Consider the following 17,104-nt stretch of genomic DNA (forward strand, 5'->3'; position numbering starts at 1 on the left):
CCATAGCTTTACTCTAAAAATATTTTTATTAATAGATATTAAATAATGTACAGAAGGAAAAGGAGCTGGTGTTAACGTTCTATTTGTTCTGTTATGTTCTCTGCTCTTTACCCTAGCTCTTCTCGTGTCTTGCCTACTTTTCTGGGCATTTTCTTAGCATGGGGATCTTCTAGCTCCTTGGCCTTGTAATAGTGGGGAGCCACCTCCAGAAGCCAACTGCTCTCAATCTCCAATACCTGGAAGGGACGAGAAAAAATCAGCAGGGCTCCCTTCTGTCCAACCTAGTTTCTGATGTGTGCGTGTGATTTAAAAGAAGGTTCTCTTCTTTCCCCTTTGGCTGCAGGGCTAGGTGAAAGGGGAGCTGGCTCTAATACTCTGGATCCCAGGGGCAGACACACATCTCTACATGTTATTCAAGAGCACAAGTAAGCTAACCCTAAACAAAAGCCTGAACATAAAGACTGAAATACACTCAGGATGGAGCTCATATCTGCTTTGTTCACTATCACCCCGGCACCTGAAACACTGAGAATGGGCATTCACACACTTAGTGAGTGAATAAACAGTTCTCAGATCTTAGCAGATGCTGAGACAGCTGTTAGGATGCATTTCTACCTTATCCTACCTTAAACCAAGGTGCTTTCCTATTTCTCTGCCCGTCCCAGCAACGTGAACCTGGGTTTTTAGCTTGCCAGGATACCGTCTCCCACACAATCCACCTGCCTGGGCAGGGCAAGGTCCCCTCACCTGTCTCATGAACTCTTTGGTGGTCAAGACAAGTTCGTGGTAGAGCAACCAGCGTGGCTGTTCCTCAAAGAGGGAAGAGTTGGGATGAATGAACACCGTCTGCTGCTGTTTCACTGTGCGGTAGCCGCTGCGAGTCAACCGTGCTGTGTGGTAAAAGTAACCAGCAGTGATGGCCTGTGGAGCAGGCGGGAAAGGAAGTCAGTGGGAAAGGCAAGGACCCTCAGCACTCACTGCCTTTTTAGTTCAGGCTTTGGGAGAACTAGAAAGGTAAGGGCCTTTCAGTGGTCCGGAAAGCAAGCACAGGGAGAGCACACCTTCCACAGGTGAAGGGGCACGTTCTCAGGCCCCTGGCCCCAGAGGAGAAGCTTGCTCCTCGGGAGACACTGGGTGGACAGCAGCAGACTAGAAACGCTGACCTTTCGGACACGGATATAGTCCCCCTGGCAGGAACTGAGACCGACTTCCACGCGTTCCAGGAGCCCCTCCAGCTGTTCCCGCACATCCCGGGCTCGGCGCATCGATCTGAACTGTACAAAGTTCTCATAGCACCACTGGGAAGAGTAACCACTCTCAGCCCACTGTGAAAAGGGTTGAAAAAGAGGGGGGGAAGAGGGGCTGTTAAGTATACAGCGGAACCAGAGTCCCCCACGTCCCCCTCACTCCCACTCACCCAAGCCCAGTGACCTGTGTATAAACGTTCAGCAGAACCAGGTGGTCCCCCCCAGGGAGGAAGAAGTTGACACGAGCATTGTCGGCATGGACGACCTTGTCCTTGGGTCGGTAGAAGATGGAGTTGTTGACAGAGAGCATGGCAGCCACTGTCAGGATCTCCTCCGAACAGCTGTACCTGGGGCAGGAAGGGAAAGGCATGGGAGTTCAAAGCGAGACACAGCAACAGGAACAGGAACAGGTGCAGTGAGGAGGAAAGTGATCACTGTGTGGTGGATGTCCTCACGTGGGGACAGCAAGTTGGGCTAACGGCTACAAATCAGAGAGTAGATTGATGGTGGCAGGGGCAACGGTATGGGGGTGAAGGAGGTGAGGGTCAGCTTATAGATAAAACGGTTAACAGGAGAGAGATCCAGGGAGGCAGGGGCAGGAAGGCACCGGGGCCCTCTGAGGTTCTGCAGCACGAAGGTGCACATTATAGCAATCCCTTTAAGTTCACGTAATGACATTTAACCTCAACCATAGCAGAGAAAGGGCATTTAAAGGTGGTCCCTCCACAGCTGTTTCTAAATGCTCTAGTCTGAAACCTTAGGAATGAGTAAGTCCCCAAACCAGCCCTCACTCAGCACTCCTCACAATGGAAAATCTTCCACTTTCATTCATGCCCCCAAATTTTCTACACGCTTGTCAATTTCACCCATCTGATAATCATAACCAAAGACAGGACAGTGTCTTACTGATCCCTGTGGGCCTCAAAAGGGGCAATAAAAGTTATCTAATAACTTGTTATTTGTTAAAGAATAATGTGGTGGACAGAAAAAGCAAGATCGCAAAGATGGCTCCAGAGACAGAAAGAGGCAGGGCCAGTGTGTGTGCTGGGGGCCCGGCCGAGTCAGGGGCTTACTTCTCAGAGGCCAGGATCATTTTAGACAGCATGGGGTCCACCGGCAGCTCTGCCATCTTTCGACCAGACTAAGGAGAGGAAAGAGAGAGTTGAGGCCACTCCTCCCTCAGGTGTCCCTCCAACTCTCGAGGGGTCACCCCAGCCTTCCTCCTGCCCCAGCCTGCCGCCCTCCCACCTCACCGTGGTGAGCTCCCCAAGGTGGTTGAGGGCCCCCAGCGCGTACAGCTGCTCCAAAGCCAGCAGCAGGGTCTCATATGGCGGAGGGTCCAGGAAATCAAAGTGCATTAGGTCGTGGATCCCTGGAGAAAGATGTGAGGGGTAGAACAGAGTCCCTTCACAAGGACAAGCTAGCCCCACCCCTTCTGTCTCAGGAGGACTGGGGGACCCCAGTCACCTAAACTCTTGAGCAGCAACACGACGTTGCCCAGGCTGGTCCTCTGAATCTCGGGCACTGTGGTTTCTTCCAGCTCGTGCTGATAGGCCCAGGCGGTATACAGGCGGAAGCACTTCCCTGCAGCCACCCGACCCGCCCGACCAGCTCGCTGACTGGCTGAGGCCTGGAAAGAAAGGACAGTTTGTCAGGCCCACGGACCATCTGGTGACGGAAAAGAGAAAGGGCAGTATTTCTGCAAGAAATCTGGGAGGGTGTGGACCGCTAATCCCCCTTGCTCTAAGCAGCCTCCACCGCTTCTGAGCTGGCCTGTTCTCCCCCTCGCCCCGTGGAGACCCTGCTCAAGCCCAGGCCAACCTTGCTGCAGGGTGTGACGGTGAGCGATTCCATGCCCGTGCGCGGGTTGTAGCTCTTCTGCTTACAGAACCCCGGGTCCAGCACGTAAATGATGCCCTCGATGGTGAGCGAGGTCTCGGCGATGTTCGTTGCCACAACTACCTGAATGAGAGGATGTGGGATCGCCGGTAAATCCCACCCACCTAGTTACCCAGAGGAAGTAATTCTGGAATACGTGGAGTAGATGAACAGGTGCAAAGGAGCAGGAGCTGAGGAGATTTGTGGCCAAGGTCGGGAGAGGGGGACAGGCCAGTAGAAGAGGGGAGATGTGGGGATTAGCAGGGCATAAGGCGGAAAGGACAGGAAAGGAAATGAAGGGGGTTCAGGGGTTTTTTCAGAGGTGGGAGCTGGGGGTGTCAGGTTCCGGCCCCATCTTCCCCACTGTCACTTTTTTTTTTTTAATTTGTTTTTTAGTTTTTGGCCGCACCGCACAGCATGTGGGATCTTAGTTCCCCCATCCAGGGATCAAACCCGCGACCCCTGCAGTGGAAGCGTGGAGTCCTAACCACTGGACCTCGAGGGAAGCCCCACTGTCACTTTCATATTCACCTTTACACGTTACTCCCTAAAACAGCCCCCTGATGAGTCTCCCTGCTCTACTCCTAGCCCTGGTTACACGGCATCCAGAATGGTCCTTTTAAAATGTGAGCCTGTCACATCACTCCCCGCCATCCATCAGTGGCCTCCCACCCTACCTGAGAATCACATCCAAACCCCTTCAGGCCCTGAGTCCTCCAGGCCCTGGCTACTTTTCTGATCTCCTCTCCTAGCACCAGGGCTCCTCGCTCCATCCCTGCCCACTGCTGAGCTCGCCTCACGCCCATCCTCACGCCCGCCCTCCGCGTGCGCTATTCCCTCTACTTGGCGCGCTCTTCTCCCAGATGTCAGCCTGGCTCCTTCCCTGGCCTGGGTGAGGCCCCAGCTTCACTCTCACCTTATCAGAGAGGGAGAGGCCTTCCCTACACCCTAAGGAAAATCCCTTCCTGCCATTCCTCTCCTGACACCCCGGAGTCAGCCTCCGTCTTCCCATGCCGCACTGTACCTCTTCAGAGCATTTGCCACAAATTGATATTAGGTATTTATGTGTTCATTGTCTCCTAACTTATATTAGACTAAACTCCATGAGGCTAGCGACTTGTTTTGTTCATTGCTGTACCCTCATCCCCTAGAACAGTACCTGGAACATGGGAGGAACTCTTTAAATATTTGTTGAATGAAAAGTTACATCTTTGCTCAAAATCCTTTGATGGCCACTAACTGGTCTAAAGTCCACACTCTTTCTCCTGCCATCAAAGGCCCTCTTTAATCACCATTCAAAGTTGTTTTTAGCCTGTCTCCCACTACTTCACCATGTGAGCCTTCCCCTAAGCCTGCTGGAGTGCTCTGACTTCAGACACCCCTTAAGCCTTCCTCTGATATTCCGCCATCATCTTCCCTAAAGGTCCTCCAGACCCAATCCCGCCTCCTGGCACCCCAAGGGCCTCCCTTCTCCTCTGCACCTCCACCATGCTCACTTTCTGGATCACACATTTGGCTATCTCGCCATTCCCGCTGTCATCACCCTCTCTCTCCAGCTCCAGAGGCAAGGAACTGCCACCCCGCCTCGCAGCTGCAGCAGTGCCCAGGACACACCCTGCACAGGGCAGGCACACACTTTCCTCTTCACTACTAGTTGCGTGAACCACACGGGTGAGGAATGTGGGTTTCTCCAACTGACCTTCCGTGCCCCAGGGGGCGTGGGCTGGAAGATCCGCGCCTGCATATCGGAAGGCAGGTTGGCATAAATGGGCAGCACCAGGAGCTCCCGGATTTTGGAGCCCAGGCGGCGGCAGCGATCCTGGAGCATCTCACAGGCAGCCTCAATCTCCTCCTGGATTGGGTGGGGAGAGCTGTGTGGGACCCAGAGTCACGAGAGGCTGACCTGCCAGCCCCGTCTTCCCCTGGGATACACACATCACACCCCCTCCCCCACATCACGCACCTGTCCTGTCAGGAACACCAGGATATCCCCAGGGGGCTGGGTCACATGAATCTGCAGCACAGACACCACACAGGCCTCCAGGTAGTCTGCCTCTGGAGCCTGTGGGGGGAGGAGGCAGGCTCACAGGAAGGCCACCTGCTCAGGCAAATCTCTTCCTCTCCTCCCAGCTCGACATACACTTTATCCCAGTTTCCCTTTGGACTCTCCATCCCTTCCTCCCCTCCTTGGGACAATCTCCTTCAAAGGCTCCACTGCCTTTACTCTTAAGCCCAACCTCCCTGAGGGGGCACCTTGGTATAGAAGATGTCAACTGGAAACCTGCGTCCAGGGATCCGGAAGACGGGGGCGTCATCAAAGAAGGTGGAAAAGCGGGCAGTGTCCAGTGTGGCTGAAGCCACCAGGACCTTGAGCTCAGGTCGGAATCGAGCAACATCCTTGATCAACCCAAAGAGAATGTCTGTGTGCAGGGTCCGTTCGTGGGCCTCATCCACCATCACCACGCTGAGGAAGGAACGGGGGCACCAGTGAGCAAGGGGAGGTGGGTAATGCAGGAGGGGACACTGGGGTCGCCGGATGAGAGGACAGGCCCCTATCCTGGCTAGGAAGGAAAAGACAGACCTGAAGCACCATGATGTGAACAGCCCCGAAGCTCCCGGGGTCCTCTGGGGCACCTGCCGTGCATCCCTGATTGACCCTGATGCCTCTTTCTGGAGAGAGGGGCCGGGTGAGCCCTCCCACCCCAACCTGAGAGGACTCTGCAGGCTTCTTGGTCTCCTCGTAACTTAGCTACAAGTGTGTCACCTTCTTTCTCCTTGCTCTAGTCTTTGGATGTCCTGCCAAGCCCGCAGGAGCTCATCCCCCACATCAACCCTTTGTGCCTAACTGTGACCATGATGGTGAAGTCCTCAGCCATTTCACAAAGCAGGCTGGCGTGATGGGAAAACCCCACAGCCTGAACACTCTCGCATTAGCTGGCCTTCCATGGGTTCTCAGAGGTTTTTCCTCTGAGGAAAGGACCAAATCGTATCTGTCCCATTGCTCCACTGTAACCTTCTAGGACCGGAAATCCACAGTCTCCTAAGAGCTGAAAAGGCAAGTACTGCTCAGCTGGCCTGGCTCCACCCTCATCCCATCCATGAATCACTTCTCCCCCACAAGACATGCTCATCCAACCCCTGCTTGGCCAATGCCGGCACTGAGAACTCATTATTCACGGATCAAGCCACTCCAAGACGTGGGCCAGAGGCTTAAGAGTCAGGGCGCAAGCACTCTGACAGCCGCCGCAATCTCTGCCACACTATGGCTTGTCAGTATTGATCTGAAATCCGCCTCCCTGTAACCTCCCCCATGGCTCCTAGCTGTGCTCTCTGGGGTCACATAAAACAAGTCTGGTCCCTTTCTCATGTAATAATAGCCCTTCACACATTTAGAGGGAACCAGGATGTCTGAGTTTTCCCCTCCAAGCTGAACATTCTAAGTTTTTGCAAGTGGTCTTCACGTGGCTTCTCAACAGCACCATTCTACCATCCTGGTTGTTTTCTGAACTCTGGGAACAATTGGGGAGACACAGAAAGGCTTTCTCTGTAGCCTCTTCTACCCTCCGGGCCCATCTCAGTTCTAAGACTGTTCGAACCATAAAGATTCAAAAACTGGTGGACAGGACTTCCCTGGTAGCGCAGTGGCTAAGAATCCGCCTGCCAAGGCAGGGGACACAGGTTCAGACCCTGGTCCAGGGAGATCCCACATGCCGTGGAGCAACTAAGCCCATGCGCCACAACTACTGAGCCTGCGCTCTATAGAGTGCAGGAGCCACAACTACTGAGCCCACGTGCTACAACTACTGAAGCCCGTGCACCTAGAGCCCGTGCTCCACAACAAGAGAAGCCACCGCAATGAGAAGCCCGCGCACCGCAACGAAGAGTAGCCCCTGCTCGCCACAGCTAGAGAAAGCCCGTGCGCAGCAACGAAGACCCAACACAGCCAAAAATAGATAAATAAATAATTTAAGAAAAAAGAGGGGCTTCCCTGGTGGCGCAGTGGTTGAGAGTCTGCCTGCCGATGCAGGGGACGCGGGTTCGTGCCCCGGTCCGGGAAGATCCCACATGCCGCAGAGCGGCTGGGCCCGTGAGCCATGGCCGCTGAGCCTGCGCGTCCGGAGCCTGTGCTCCGCAACGGGAGAGGCCACAGCAGTGAGAGGCCCGCGTACCGCAAAAAATATATATATATATAAAGAAAGAAAGAAAAAAGAACTGGTGGATAAATCAGAAGAGAAGACAATGTCCAAAATGGCCAGGTGGGAAGATAGGAGGGAAAAGCCAAAGATTAAAGGAGATAAAGGAAGGTACTGAAGAACAGGAGGGCAGCAGACCGGAGGCAGGTGAAGGCGGGCAGCACCCCCTCTCGTGGGAGCTGGGGGGCCTGTGCATACCTGTAACTCGCAAGGTCAGGCTCAGAGAGGAACTCCCGGAGAAGCATCCCATCCGTCATGTAGCGCAGGACAGTTCGCTCTGATGTGCAGTCCTCAAAGCGGATGCTGTAGCCGACCTGTCATGTGGGCCATTAGTGATCGACAGTTGGGCTGTTGCCCCCAGAAGGGAGGGCAAAGGGACAAGGGTGAGCACCTGGACCAGTGGGGGTTGAGGGGACCTGCAGGCAGCGAGGGCTGAGTCCCAGACCCTAGGGGCTCCCCTCGTCCCTCAGTCCTCACAGATCTCACCTCATTCCCAAGCTTCACACCCATCTCCCGGGCCACTCGGGCAGCCACACTCATGGCTGCCACTCTCCGGGGCTGGGTGCAGGCAATCTTCACACCTTTCTTTGTGTAACCCTGCATGACAAGAAGAAAGAGGAGGTTTTCACTTTGACAAATATGCAGCTGGGGCCCAGCAATTCAGAGAAGTTGGAAATGCAGGGCAGGAGGAACAGAGAAACAGACAGAGCAGAAAACCAGACAAGAAGGGCAAACGGATAGGATGGCAGACCCAGGGCCCACAAAGGGTCCTCACCCAGCCCTAGGCAGTCCCAGCCCTTTGGGTCATCAAGTTCGGGGCTTTGTGAGATTCAAGCTGGAAAAGGACTGACCGGCTGGGCAGACCCAAAAGCAAGGGGAACAAGGGAAGGTAAAAAAGCAGGAAAAGTCTTTTCACTCCTCATTCCTTGGCCCTGCAGAGGAGCAGAGGCCGGGCTGGTGGAGCGGGGTCCATGTTCACACCCACACGCCACCATCTAACCGTCTATACCTCCTTCCAACGCTAACCTACAGAACACCTATCAGGCATGGACACCGTGGCAGGAAGTGAGAACAGAAGCATGAAAAGGGTGTGGTCCTTATTCTCGAGAACCTCACCACTTAGCAGAAAAGACTAAAGGACTGAAATACAGAAGGAAAGTGACTACTCAAAATCCCACGTAAAAGAGCTGACAGGACTGTGCTGGTCAGCGCCAGCGGAGGCTGAGGCTGCCATACCTCCTCAAAGAGGTACTGTGGGATTTGGGTGGTCTTGCCCGAGCCTGTCTCGCCTTCGATGATGAGGACCTGATGACTAGCAATGGCGGCCAGCAGCTCCTCGCGGAACGGGAACACTGGGAGGCTGCGGCGGACGACCTGGATGGACTCCTTCTGCTGGGCCTGGGTTGGAACGGGTGGGGCTGACGGCTCCTGAGAAGGAGGAGAAGGGCTGTGAGTTTCAGGGCCGGCTCCCACGCTCCTCGGGACATCCCAGCGCCCACCCCCTCACCTCGTCACCCTGGAGCTGAGTGGCCCGGACGAACTCGATGGTCTCCTCTTCCTCCAGCACCAGCTGATACTTGGGCTCCTGGGAGGCAGCATCTCGGGCCCCAAACTTCAGGGACGCTGCCCCGAGCCGGGCCTCCTCCCAGCGCCGCTGCTCCTCCCCAGGGGCACCGGACTCCTCCTCCACTAGATCCACCGCTCGTGCTGGCTAAAGAGAGAGGGGCACGTGGAGACAGAGCTGCCCTCTCTGCCCAGCACCCCCTCCCCAGCCGCTACCCCCGCCCCCGGAGAAAGGCAAGACAAGGAAGGGGCCAGCCAAGCCACCGCCCAAGCCCCGGAAGTCTTCCCTCCCATCTGCTCGGGGACCGGGGCTGAAGCGGTGACCCCCTCGCCTCACCTGTCCTCGCGTCTCCTCAGGCATGTGGTAGCGATTGGTGGCCTCCAGCTTCTCCTGCTCCCCAGCCGCCCGGTACTCCCGGGCCAGATCCCGCACTCGCCGCTTGTATCTGAGCTCACGCCGCTCATGTTGGCTCAGCTCCACATCCCCAAAGAGGAACTCCTCGTCCACCAGCTCGGCCTCCAGGTCCTCAAGCTTCTCGCGCTCCCGCTTGGCCAGGTATTCTCGGCGGGATTTCTTCCGCAGCTCAGGGACCTGGGTCAGCCCAGGGCAGTCAGAGCCTCTTCTCGCTGGAAGAGTGACCCTTTTCCTCACATACCCCTAAGAGTGACAACCTCCGACAGGCCGGCAAGAGAACCTAAAGATGTGTCCTCTACCTTCCTTCCCTCTGCACTGGACAACGCGACTGACGACATGCCCAACGCTGGGCCGACACGCTGCCTTCCAGCAGGAGGACCCAGCTGGACGTCCTTCCAGGCAGCCTGACCATCTTTGCCAATATAAATTAACTAGAGCTAAGGTGATTATGTGCATATTTTATATTGTACTCTTGCTGTTTTATTCGACTTAGTGGAAAGGGGAAAAACATAACAGCTGATACCAGCACTTGGAAGCACAGGTCTCAAACTGAAAACAACTGAGACAGTTGGAAACCCTGGGTGAGCCAAAAATAGGTATTCTTCCTCCCCAGTGATATGCTCCCCCGTCTTGAACCAAATGACTGCAGTTTGAGGAAAAGGGAAAAATAAATTACACACAAAAAGGTTGGAAGCATCAGAGAGTGGTTCTGTGAGGCAAAATGTAATGAGGGATGTTTAGCTCGGGGACTAACTTCTCCCCCTCAGACAATGGGTCATTTGGCGTCTACGTGTTTCCTTTCAATACAGGCTTTTCAGGACACACTGTGGATGACAGAAGACTGGCCACATGCTGAAGGCCTTTCTGAACCCTAACCCTAAGCCCTCCCACTGTGGCAACACAATCTTCCCTGTGTTCACAACAAGCTCCTCTACTGCAGTGACAAAACCCCACTGCTGCCCTCCCCTTGGGGGCCCTGATTTGATTTAATTGCTTGGTTTTTCTTGTTTGTTCTATCACGTCTTAAAATGGAGTTTATGCTCATGACCTGACCTGAGTACCACAATCAAATACTCCTTCGGCCTGATGGGTGAGGCAGATGGATGTCTTTTTAAAATATGGGCAAGAAATCAGGGCAATTTGAGCATCGAAAAGAATAATGATATGCAATTATAAAATACTGAGAAATAAAAATTCATGAGTCCAACATGACATGCGTACAAACAACGGGAAAAAAACTTCTGTCACCGGTGAGGTGACTATTACAGCAGACTCTTTACTCTGAAAATTAGTAATTAAAAGGAAACAATTAAGCATTTGCCCTCACTTTGAGGAAGGCACTGTAGCCCATTCCTTGTTGTTGAGGAAAAGTTCTTCTTTATATAAAAAGGCTAGCTGACAAATGTAGAAGGAATGTCAGGATCCAAAAATCACCACTTTGCAATCCCCCATGACATAAGTGATTCAGGAAAGGATTAGCAGTGGTTGCTAAACCATTAGCTGAGAGGCTGCTGGCAGGAAGGATACCAGCACTAACGCGCACACAGCTGGACAGTGTGTCCCCCTGATATGATGGGCACGTCACCACCCAAGAGGTGTTGCTGCCACAGCTGTTTAATCTGAGTCTAAGCAAGCTGTGGACCCAATTTCCACTTTAAAGAAAGCACTGGGACAGAACTTAATACCACAAGATAAGGATCAGATAAATCCAGAATGTAGGACACGGTACAAGATGAGACAGAAAGAAAGAGAGAGAAGGGGGAAGTGAAACAAACTGAAGAAACCTAACAACCAAATGCAATGCGTGAACCCTGACTGGATTCCAGTTTGCAAAAAGCAGTTATTAAAGACATTTTGGGGTAACTGGGGAAATCTTACTGTAGGCAGGTTCTTAGTTGATATATGAGAAACATCTGCCTGGGTGTGACAAAGGCACTGTGGTTTTAGAGAAATATCATACCAGGTACATGCTGATGGGACAAAATGCCATGATGTCTAAAACTTTTAAATGGTTCAAAAAGAGAGGAAAAGAAAAAAGCCGCCATTTACATAGGCATTGCAGGGACTTCTCTGGTGGCGCAAGGGTAAGAATCCGCCTGCCAATGCAGGGAACACAGGTTCGAGCCCTGGTCTGGGAAGATCCCACATACCACGGAGCAACTAAGCCCATGCGCCACATCTACTGAGCCTGCGCTCTAGAGCCCACACGCCACAACTACTGAAGCCTGTATGCCTACAGCCCGTGATCCGCAACAAGAGAAGCCACCGCAATGAGAAGGCCGCGCACCATAATGAAGAATAGCCCCCCATCGCTGCAACTAGAGAAAGCCCACGCGCAGCAACAAAGACCCAACTCAGCCAAAATATAAATAAATAAATTTTTTTAAAAATTGCCTTATACTATTCTTTCAATTTTTCTATTTGTTTGAAAATTTTCATAATTGAAAAAGAAAAGAATAATTCAGGAAAGTAAAAACACTACACCAGCATCGAGAGATGTCTCAGAAGTCTGACCACAGTCACTTTGTGGGGTGTGAGCTGAGATGGATATGTCAGGAGAGAGCTGATGGCCACTAGGCCATTTTCGGGACACCAAGAGCCTCAAAATTCTTTGGGGAAATCTAAGTGTGACTTAATGGGAAGACCAGGCCTTTGGAAAACTGCAACCCTACCTAGGCTAACCCCGTAACAAGTCCAGTTCATGAATTACAAGGGCTCTGTCCCCGTGCAGTGAGAAGACCAAATCAGGAAACCAGTGGGAGATCACAAGGCCCCGTGGGGCACGGAGGGATCAGGTGGTAAGAAGGTATGTGGAGATGCTGTACCCAAGCTCAGGGGTCAGCACGCCCGTGGGCAGCAGGACTCTGCTCTGCCCCTGTCCTGCAGCCGCCCCTTGAACACCCAGCTGCCTTTGGAGTACATCTCTTTAACTCTCAGGAACAGGGAAAGCTCACACTCTCCTCACTAACACACAGTGTGATCTGATCCTAGGAGTCAAAGAGGGTTTCTGGGCCGTTTTCTTCCCTCTACAACTTAATCCATCCTCAGCAGGCTCCTGTCAACCAAGCCCCCTCCTCCAGAGACCCAACACCCCACCAGCAGCTCCACTGCACTTCCTGTGCACACTTTCTCCCTATCCTTAACCACACTCCTTCAGTAAGTCTTTCCTTTTGTCTTCCTGGGCACTGGGACTCACCATGGCTTTCCGGTCTTCCTCAGCCATCTTGAGGCGCTTCTGAGCCTCTTCATAAGCCTAGGAGAAGAAGGCAAGAGTGGCCAAAAGTCCCCACACCCACAGCCATTGCCCTTCTAGAATCACAGGTATCATCCTGATGTTCCCTAGCAAAAAAAATGTTCCCCGGCACAAAGAAATGTTCCCCCTTCACTGAGGAATCTCTGGGGCTGCAGGTTCAGCAGAGAGCCACCTTAGCCCAAAGACCCAAAGACATTACCAGATCACTGGAGGCAGCCCCTTGTCTTCCCAGAGATCACTATCTGCAATCACACCCAACCTCACACTGGACCCAGGGATCTTCTGGGCACTGACGGGACGTGCTGCTCCTACACACCTTCTTGTCTGACCGCTCCAGGACGTTGCGAGTCCGGTCCTTGTCCCGCTGCCGAACCCGCTCGGCGAACGCATCGCGCTCCTCCAGGTCCTGAAGGCGTTCTCGCTCTGTCCGCTCCCACTCATCCTCTGACTCTGGCTTCTCCGTCTGCTGTTTACTCCCCCTGCAGCCCAGCCCAGAGCATTAACTAAGGGCATCCAGAGGCTTACTGTCCCATCATCCACCTGCCCCATCCTCTCTCACCCTACTTCTGACTTACTGTGTCTTCCTCTTTTCTTTCTCAGAAAACTCTTCCTCCTCTTCTTCTTCCTCTTCCTCCTGACGTTTCTTCCTGAGGTGTTTCCGTTTTTTCAGCTTCTTCCGGAGACTGCTCCCAGCCCTGCCCACAGTCTCGTCGCTGCTCTCCTCACTGTCCTCCAGCAACCTGTAGGATCGGTTCTTTTCCAGCAGGGCTCTGGCCTCTCGCTCTGCTGCCCGAGCTGGCTTTTCCACCACAGCCTTCCTTGGGACCTGTCAGAAGAGGAGAGGATAAGGGGGTGTGACCAACTCCTGATCCCTGCCCACCTACTCTGCCCTGTTCCTAATTTAAGGAGTAACTTGACCTTAAACCGGCCTTCATCCTCTCCCTTCCCCAAGGCTTCACACCATGTCCATCAGCCTGAATAGGGCCTCTCAGCTTCCAAACTTCTTTTCAGTCGTTCATTTAACAAACATTTATCGAAGCCTGTCCCATGCACCCACTGCTAGGTACTAGGGATACAGGGATAAATAAAGAGACAAAAACTCTTGCCCTCATGGAGTTTACATACTCATATCCAATTCTCAACTGCTCAGCCTCTGTTCTTCCCAATGACTAAGTCATTCCTACCCAAGGACTGGCCAGGATTGTTGTGCAGAGGCCTGTCACAGGCCTGGCACTGTACCAGACTCCAGGGATACACTGGTAAACAGATTAACATAAAGTTCCTACTCTCCCATCCCTTACATTCTAACCTCATTTCTCACCAAGCACCTTATGGGATATCCACACCAGGTTATCCACCATTCTCTGAACAAGCTCAACACTTTTAGTATTACTGGATACTTTCTAAGCTCTAATTCTGCAAGGTGCAGTTAGGTGGTAGGAATACAAAGACAAGAAATACAGTCTTGTCGGGCTTCCCTGGTGGCGCAGTGGTTAAGAACCCGCCTGCCAAGGTAGGGGACATGGGTTTGAGCCCTGGTCTGGGAAGATCCCACATGCCGCGGAGCAACTAAGCCCCTGCACCAAAACTACTGAGTGGACGCTCTAGAGCCCACAAGCCACAACTACTGAGCCCACGTGCCACAACTATTGAAGCCTGCGAGCCTAGAGCCCATGCTCTGCAACGAGAAGCCACTGCAATGAGAATCCCACACACCGCAACGCAGAGTAGCCCCTGCTTTCCGCAACTAGAGAAGGCCCACGTGCAGCAACGAAGATCCAACGCAGCCAAAATAAAATAAATAAATCTATTTTAAAAATATTTCATTAAAAAAAGAAATACAGTCTTGTCTTCCAGGAGCTAACCTTTACACCTGTACTCTTCTCCCCTCTCTACGTGACAAATTCCAGGGAATCTTTGGGTCTGCTTTTCCCGATCCCAACTCCCACCCCTTCTGCCCTCCCACAGCACCGGCCTACACATCTATTCTATAGCCTCGCTATTCAAAGGATGGTCTGTGGACCACCAGCCATCACCTGTAAACTTGTTAGATTTGTTAGAAATGAAGAAACGAAGAATCCATCCCAGACCTACCGAATCGGAACCCGCATTTTAACAAAAGCCCTGGATGAATCCTGTACCTGTTAAAGTTTGAGAAACACTGCTCTATAGCGCTTAATCCAACACACTTAAACCATTCTCAATCTTCTCCACGGAAGTAGACGTCCAGCCCGTAGGCGATAACGGACAAAGAAGAAATGCTGGTGAACTGAGCTTATTTAATTCTCGGTTGGACAGTTAGCCCGACTTCACCAGGACAAATAACCTGGGGGCGCCGCCCCCGCTCCACCCCCTCTCCTGCCGCTCCCATGCCCGCCCCCCACCCCCACGCCGCACCTTGGTCCAGAGTCTCAAGGCGAAGTCCCGGGCCGGCCCACTGACGTCCAGGGTATCGGTGTCTCGCAAGCGCTGCACGAACTCCTCTGCCGAGGCGCAGCGCTGCGCAGTACCGATGAGGAACTGGGCCACATGCCGCTCGCTCAGTCCCAGCACCGAGTGCAGCTCGTCTTGCACCCAGCGCTCCAGCCCCGCCGGCGTCGCCATGGCGACTCACGCTCCCTATTCCCGGCCCTGAGAGTGTCTCGAGCAGCCTCGCTGGCGGCCGGGCGGGTCACCCGGAGGCCTGAAGCCCCGGGCCGGAGCCTCTGTTCCACAAAGAAGCTGCCTTAGGACCTGGGGGTTCGGTTTCCAACAGCCCAAAGCAATCTCCCCGGACCTCGGAAGCCGGAAGTAGCTGCACTTTTTCCGGCCTAAGCACTACGGTGGCCGAGCGAAGTCAAATCTTGCAGAATTGTACTCGAAGCTTGGGATAAAACATTTTCATTTCCTCCCCCACCGAATCTCTCTTTCGCCGTCTGTTGGTCACTCCTGGGTGTTACACTCACTCATTTCATTCCACAAATGCTGAGAGCCTAATGTGTGCTAGGCAGTTTTAGTTCCGGGGATATACCAAAGAACAAATCAGAAACAAATCCCTCACAGAATTTACAGTGGCTTGAGGGGGGCGGAGACAAGATACATAAAAAATAAAACATGTGGGCTTCCCCGGTGGCGCAGTGGTTGAGAGTCCGCCTGCCGATGCAGGGGACACGGGGTCGTGCCCCGGTCCGGGAGGATCCCACGTGCCGCGGAGCGGCTGGGCCTGTGAGCCATGGCCGCTGAGCCTGCGCGTCCGGAGCCTGTGCTCCGCAACGGGAGAGGCCACAACAGTGAGAGGGCTGAGTACCGCAAAAATAAATAAATAAATAAATAGACATGTAAGTTCCATGGAGCCAAAAATAATGCAAGGTGTATGTGTGTGTGTGTGTGCGCGCGCGCGCGGCTGGTGGGGCAGTCTTTCAAATTAGAGGATCAGGTCCGTGCTTATTACAGATTAGGCCGTGCTGATTAGAAGTGATCTTTGCGAGGACTGGTACTTTCCGCAGAAGTGAATACAGGTTAGGCTTAAAAGAGGACTCCAGGCAGGAGAAGGGATGTGGAGAAAAAATAAAGGTGCCCGCTTTTCTTGGCGCTGTCTCTGGAAGTTATTTTAAAAGATCTGCAAACTAAGGAATGTGCAAACTGTATTCAGCATTTTTTTTTATTTTTCTTTTTGTATTCAGCTTTTTTTTTTTTTTGCTAACTGCTTGAGAAACTCACTGGTGACTGCTTAATTTTAAATAAGCAGAGTTTGTTGCTTGACTCTGCCGTCCTCTGATCCTGCTTCATACTTTTACAATTAATTGTATTTATCGACACTACGCTGGGAAAAGAAACATTTGTTATTCCAGTTAACAGCCACAGGTAGCTCCACATCATTGGCTTCTTTCTTTCTTTTTTAAAAATTTATTTATTTTTATTTTTGGCTGCGTTGGGTCTTCGTTGCTGCACGCAGGCTTACTGTGGTTGCGGTGAGCGGCAGTGCCGGCTTGTCATTGCAGTGGCTTCTCTTATTGCGGAGCACCGGCTCTAGGCGCACGAGCTCAGTAGTTGTGGCACATGGGCTCTAGACCGCAGGCTCAGTAGTGTAGTGCATGCCCTTAGTTGTTCGACAGCATGTGGGGTCTTCCTGGGCCAGGCCTCGAACCCGTGTCCCGTGCATTGGCAGGTGAATTCTTAACCACTGCACCACCAGGGAAGCCCTCATTAACTTATTGAATGCACGCTTTCTATTTCTGAAATGGACTGTGGACACCCCTGGCACCTCAGAGCCTCTTGCTTCTGCTTTCCTGGGTCACAACTGATTAGGATCTTTACCTAATTAGCTACTCATGTAGTATCCTGTTTCCCTCCTACCCACATCCTCTCTGAAGTGGCTCATTCTTTTGACACCTTGCTTGTTCCCTTGCTGGTAAATTAAAGACCTTTGGCATATGTTTAAGATCAATTTGTCTAATACACTTTGTTTTTAATAAAGAAGGAATCTCCTCTGACTAGTCTGAAAGGAGCATCCTCTAGTGATAGAAGGACTACAACTACTTAACCATGTCTTGATTAGCCTGGAGAACTTAAAAAA

General features: G+C 52.6%; 1 protein-coding gene across 1 annotated transcript; it reads right to left on the reverse strand.

Annotated features, from left to right (window-relative positions):
• Window positions 1–7: 7 nt before the first annotated feature.
• Window positions 8–15,616, reverse strand: DHX16 (DEAH-box helicase 16). The gene is made up of 20 exons (XM_067752351.1): window positions 14,947–15,616; window positions 13,125–13,375; window positions 12,866–13,028; window positions 12,493–12,549; window positions 9,219–9,473; window positions 8,826–9,029; window positions 8,555–8,746; window positions 7,805–7,915; window positions 7,517–7,632; window positions 5,379–5,589; window positions 5,089–5,187; window positions 4,825–4,977; window positions 3,069–3,209; window positions 2,715–2,877; window positions 2,501–2,619; window positions 2,321–2,388; window positions 1,432–1,594; window positions 1,164–1,325; window positions 748–921; window positions 8–236 (listed from the first exon to the last, which is right to left on the reverse strand). Exons 1-20 carry the CDS (start codon window positions 15,151–15,153, stop codon window positions 108–110), a joined length of 3,138 nt encoding a protein of 1,045 aa, XP_067608452.1. The 5' UTR covers window positions 15,154–15,616; the 3' UTR covers window positions 8–107.
• Window positions 15,617–17,104: the final 1,488 nt, after the last annotated feature.

The sequence above is a fragment of the Pseudorca crassidens genome, chromosome 10 (genome assembly GCF_039906515.1).
Source record: "Pseudorca crassidens isolate mPseCra1 chromosome 10, mPseCra1.hap1, whole genome shotgun sequence".
In the NCBI taxonomy this organism is placed as follows: Eukaryota; Metazoa; Chordata; class Mammalia; order Artiodactyla; family Delphinidae; genus Pseudorca; species Pseudorca crassidens.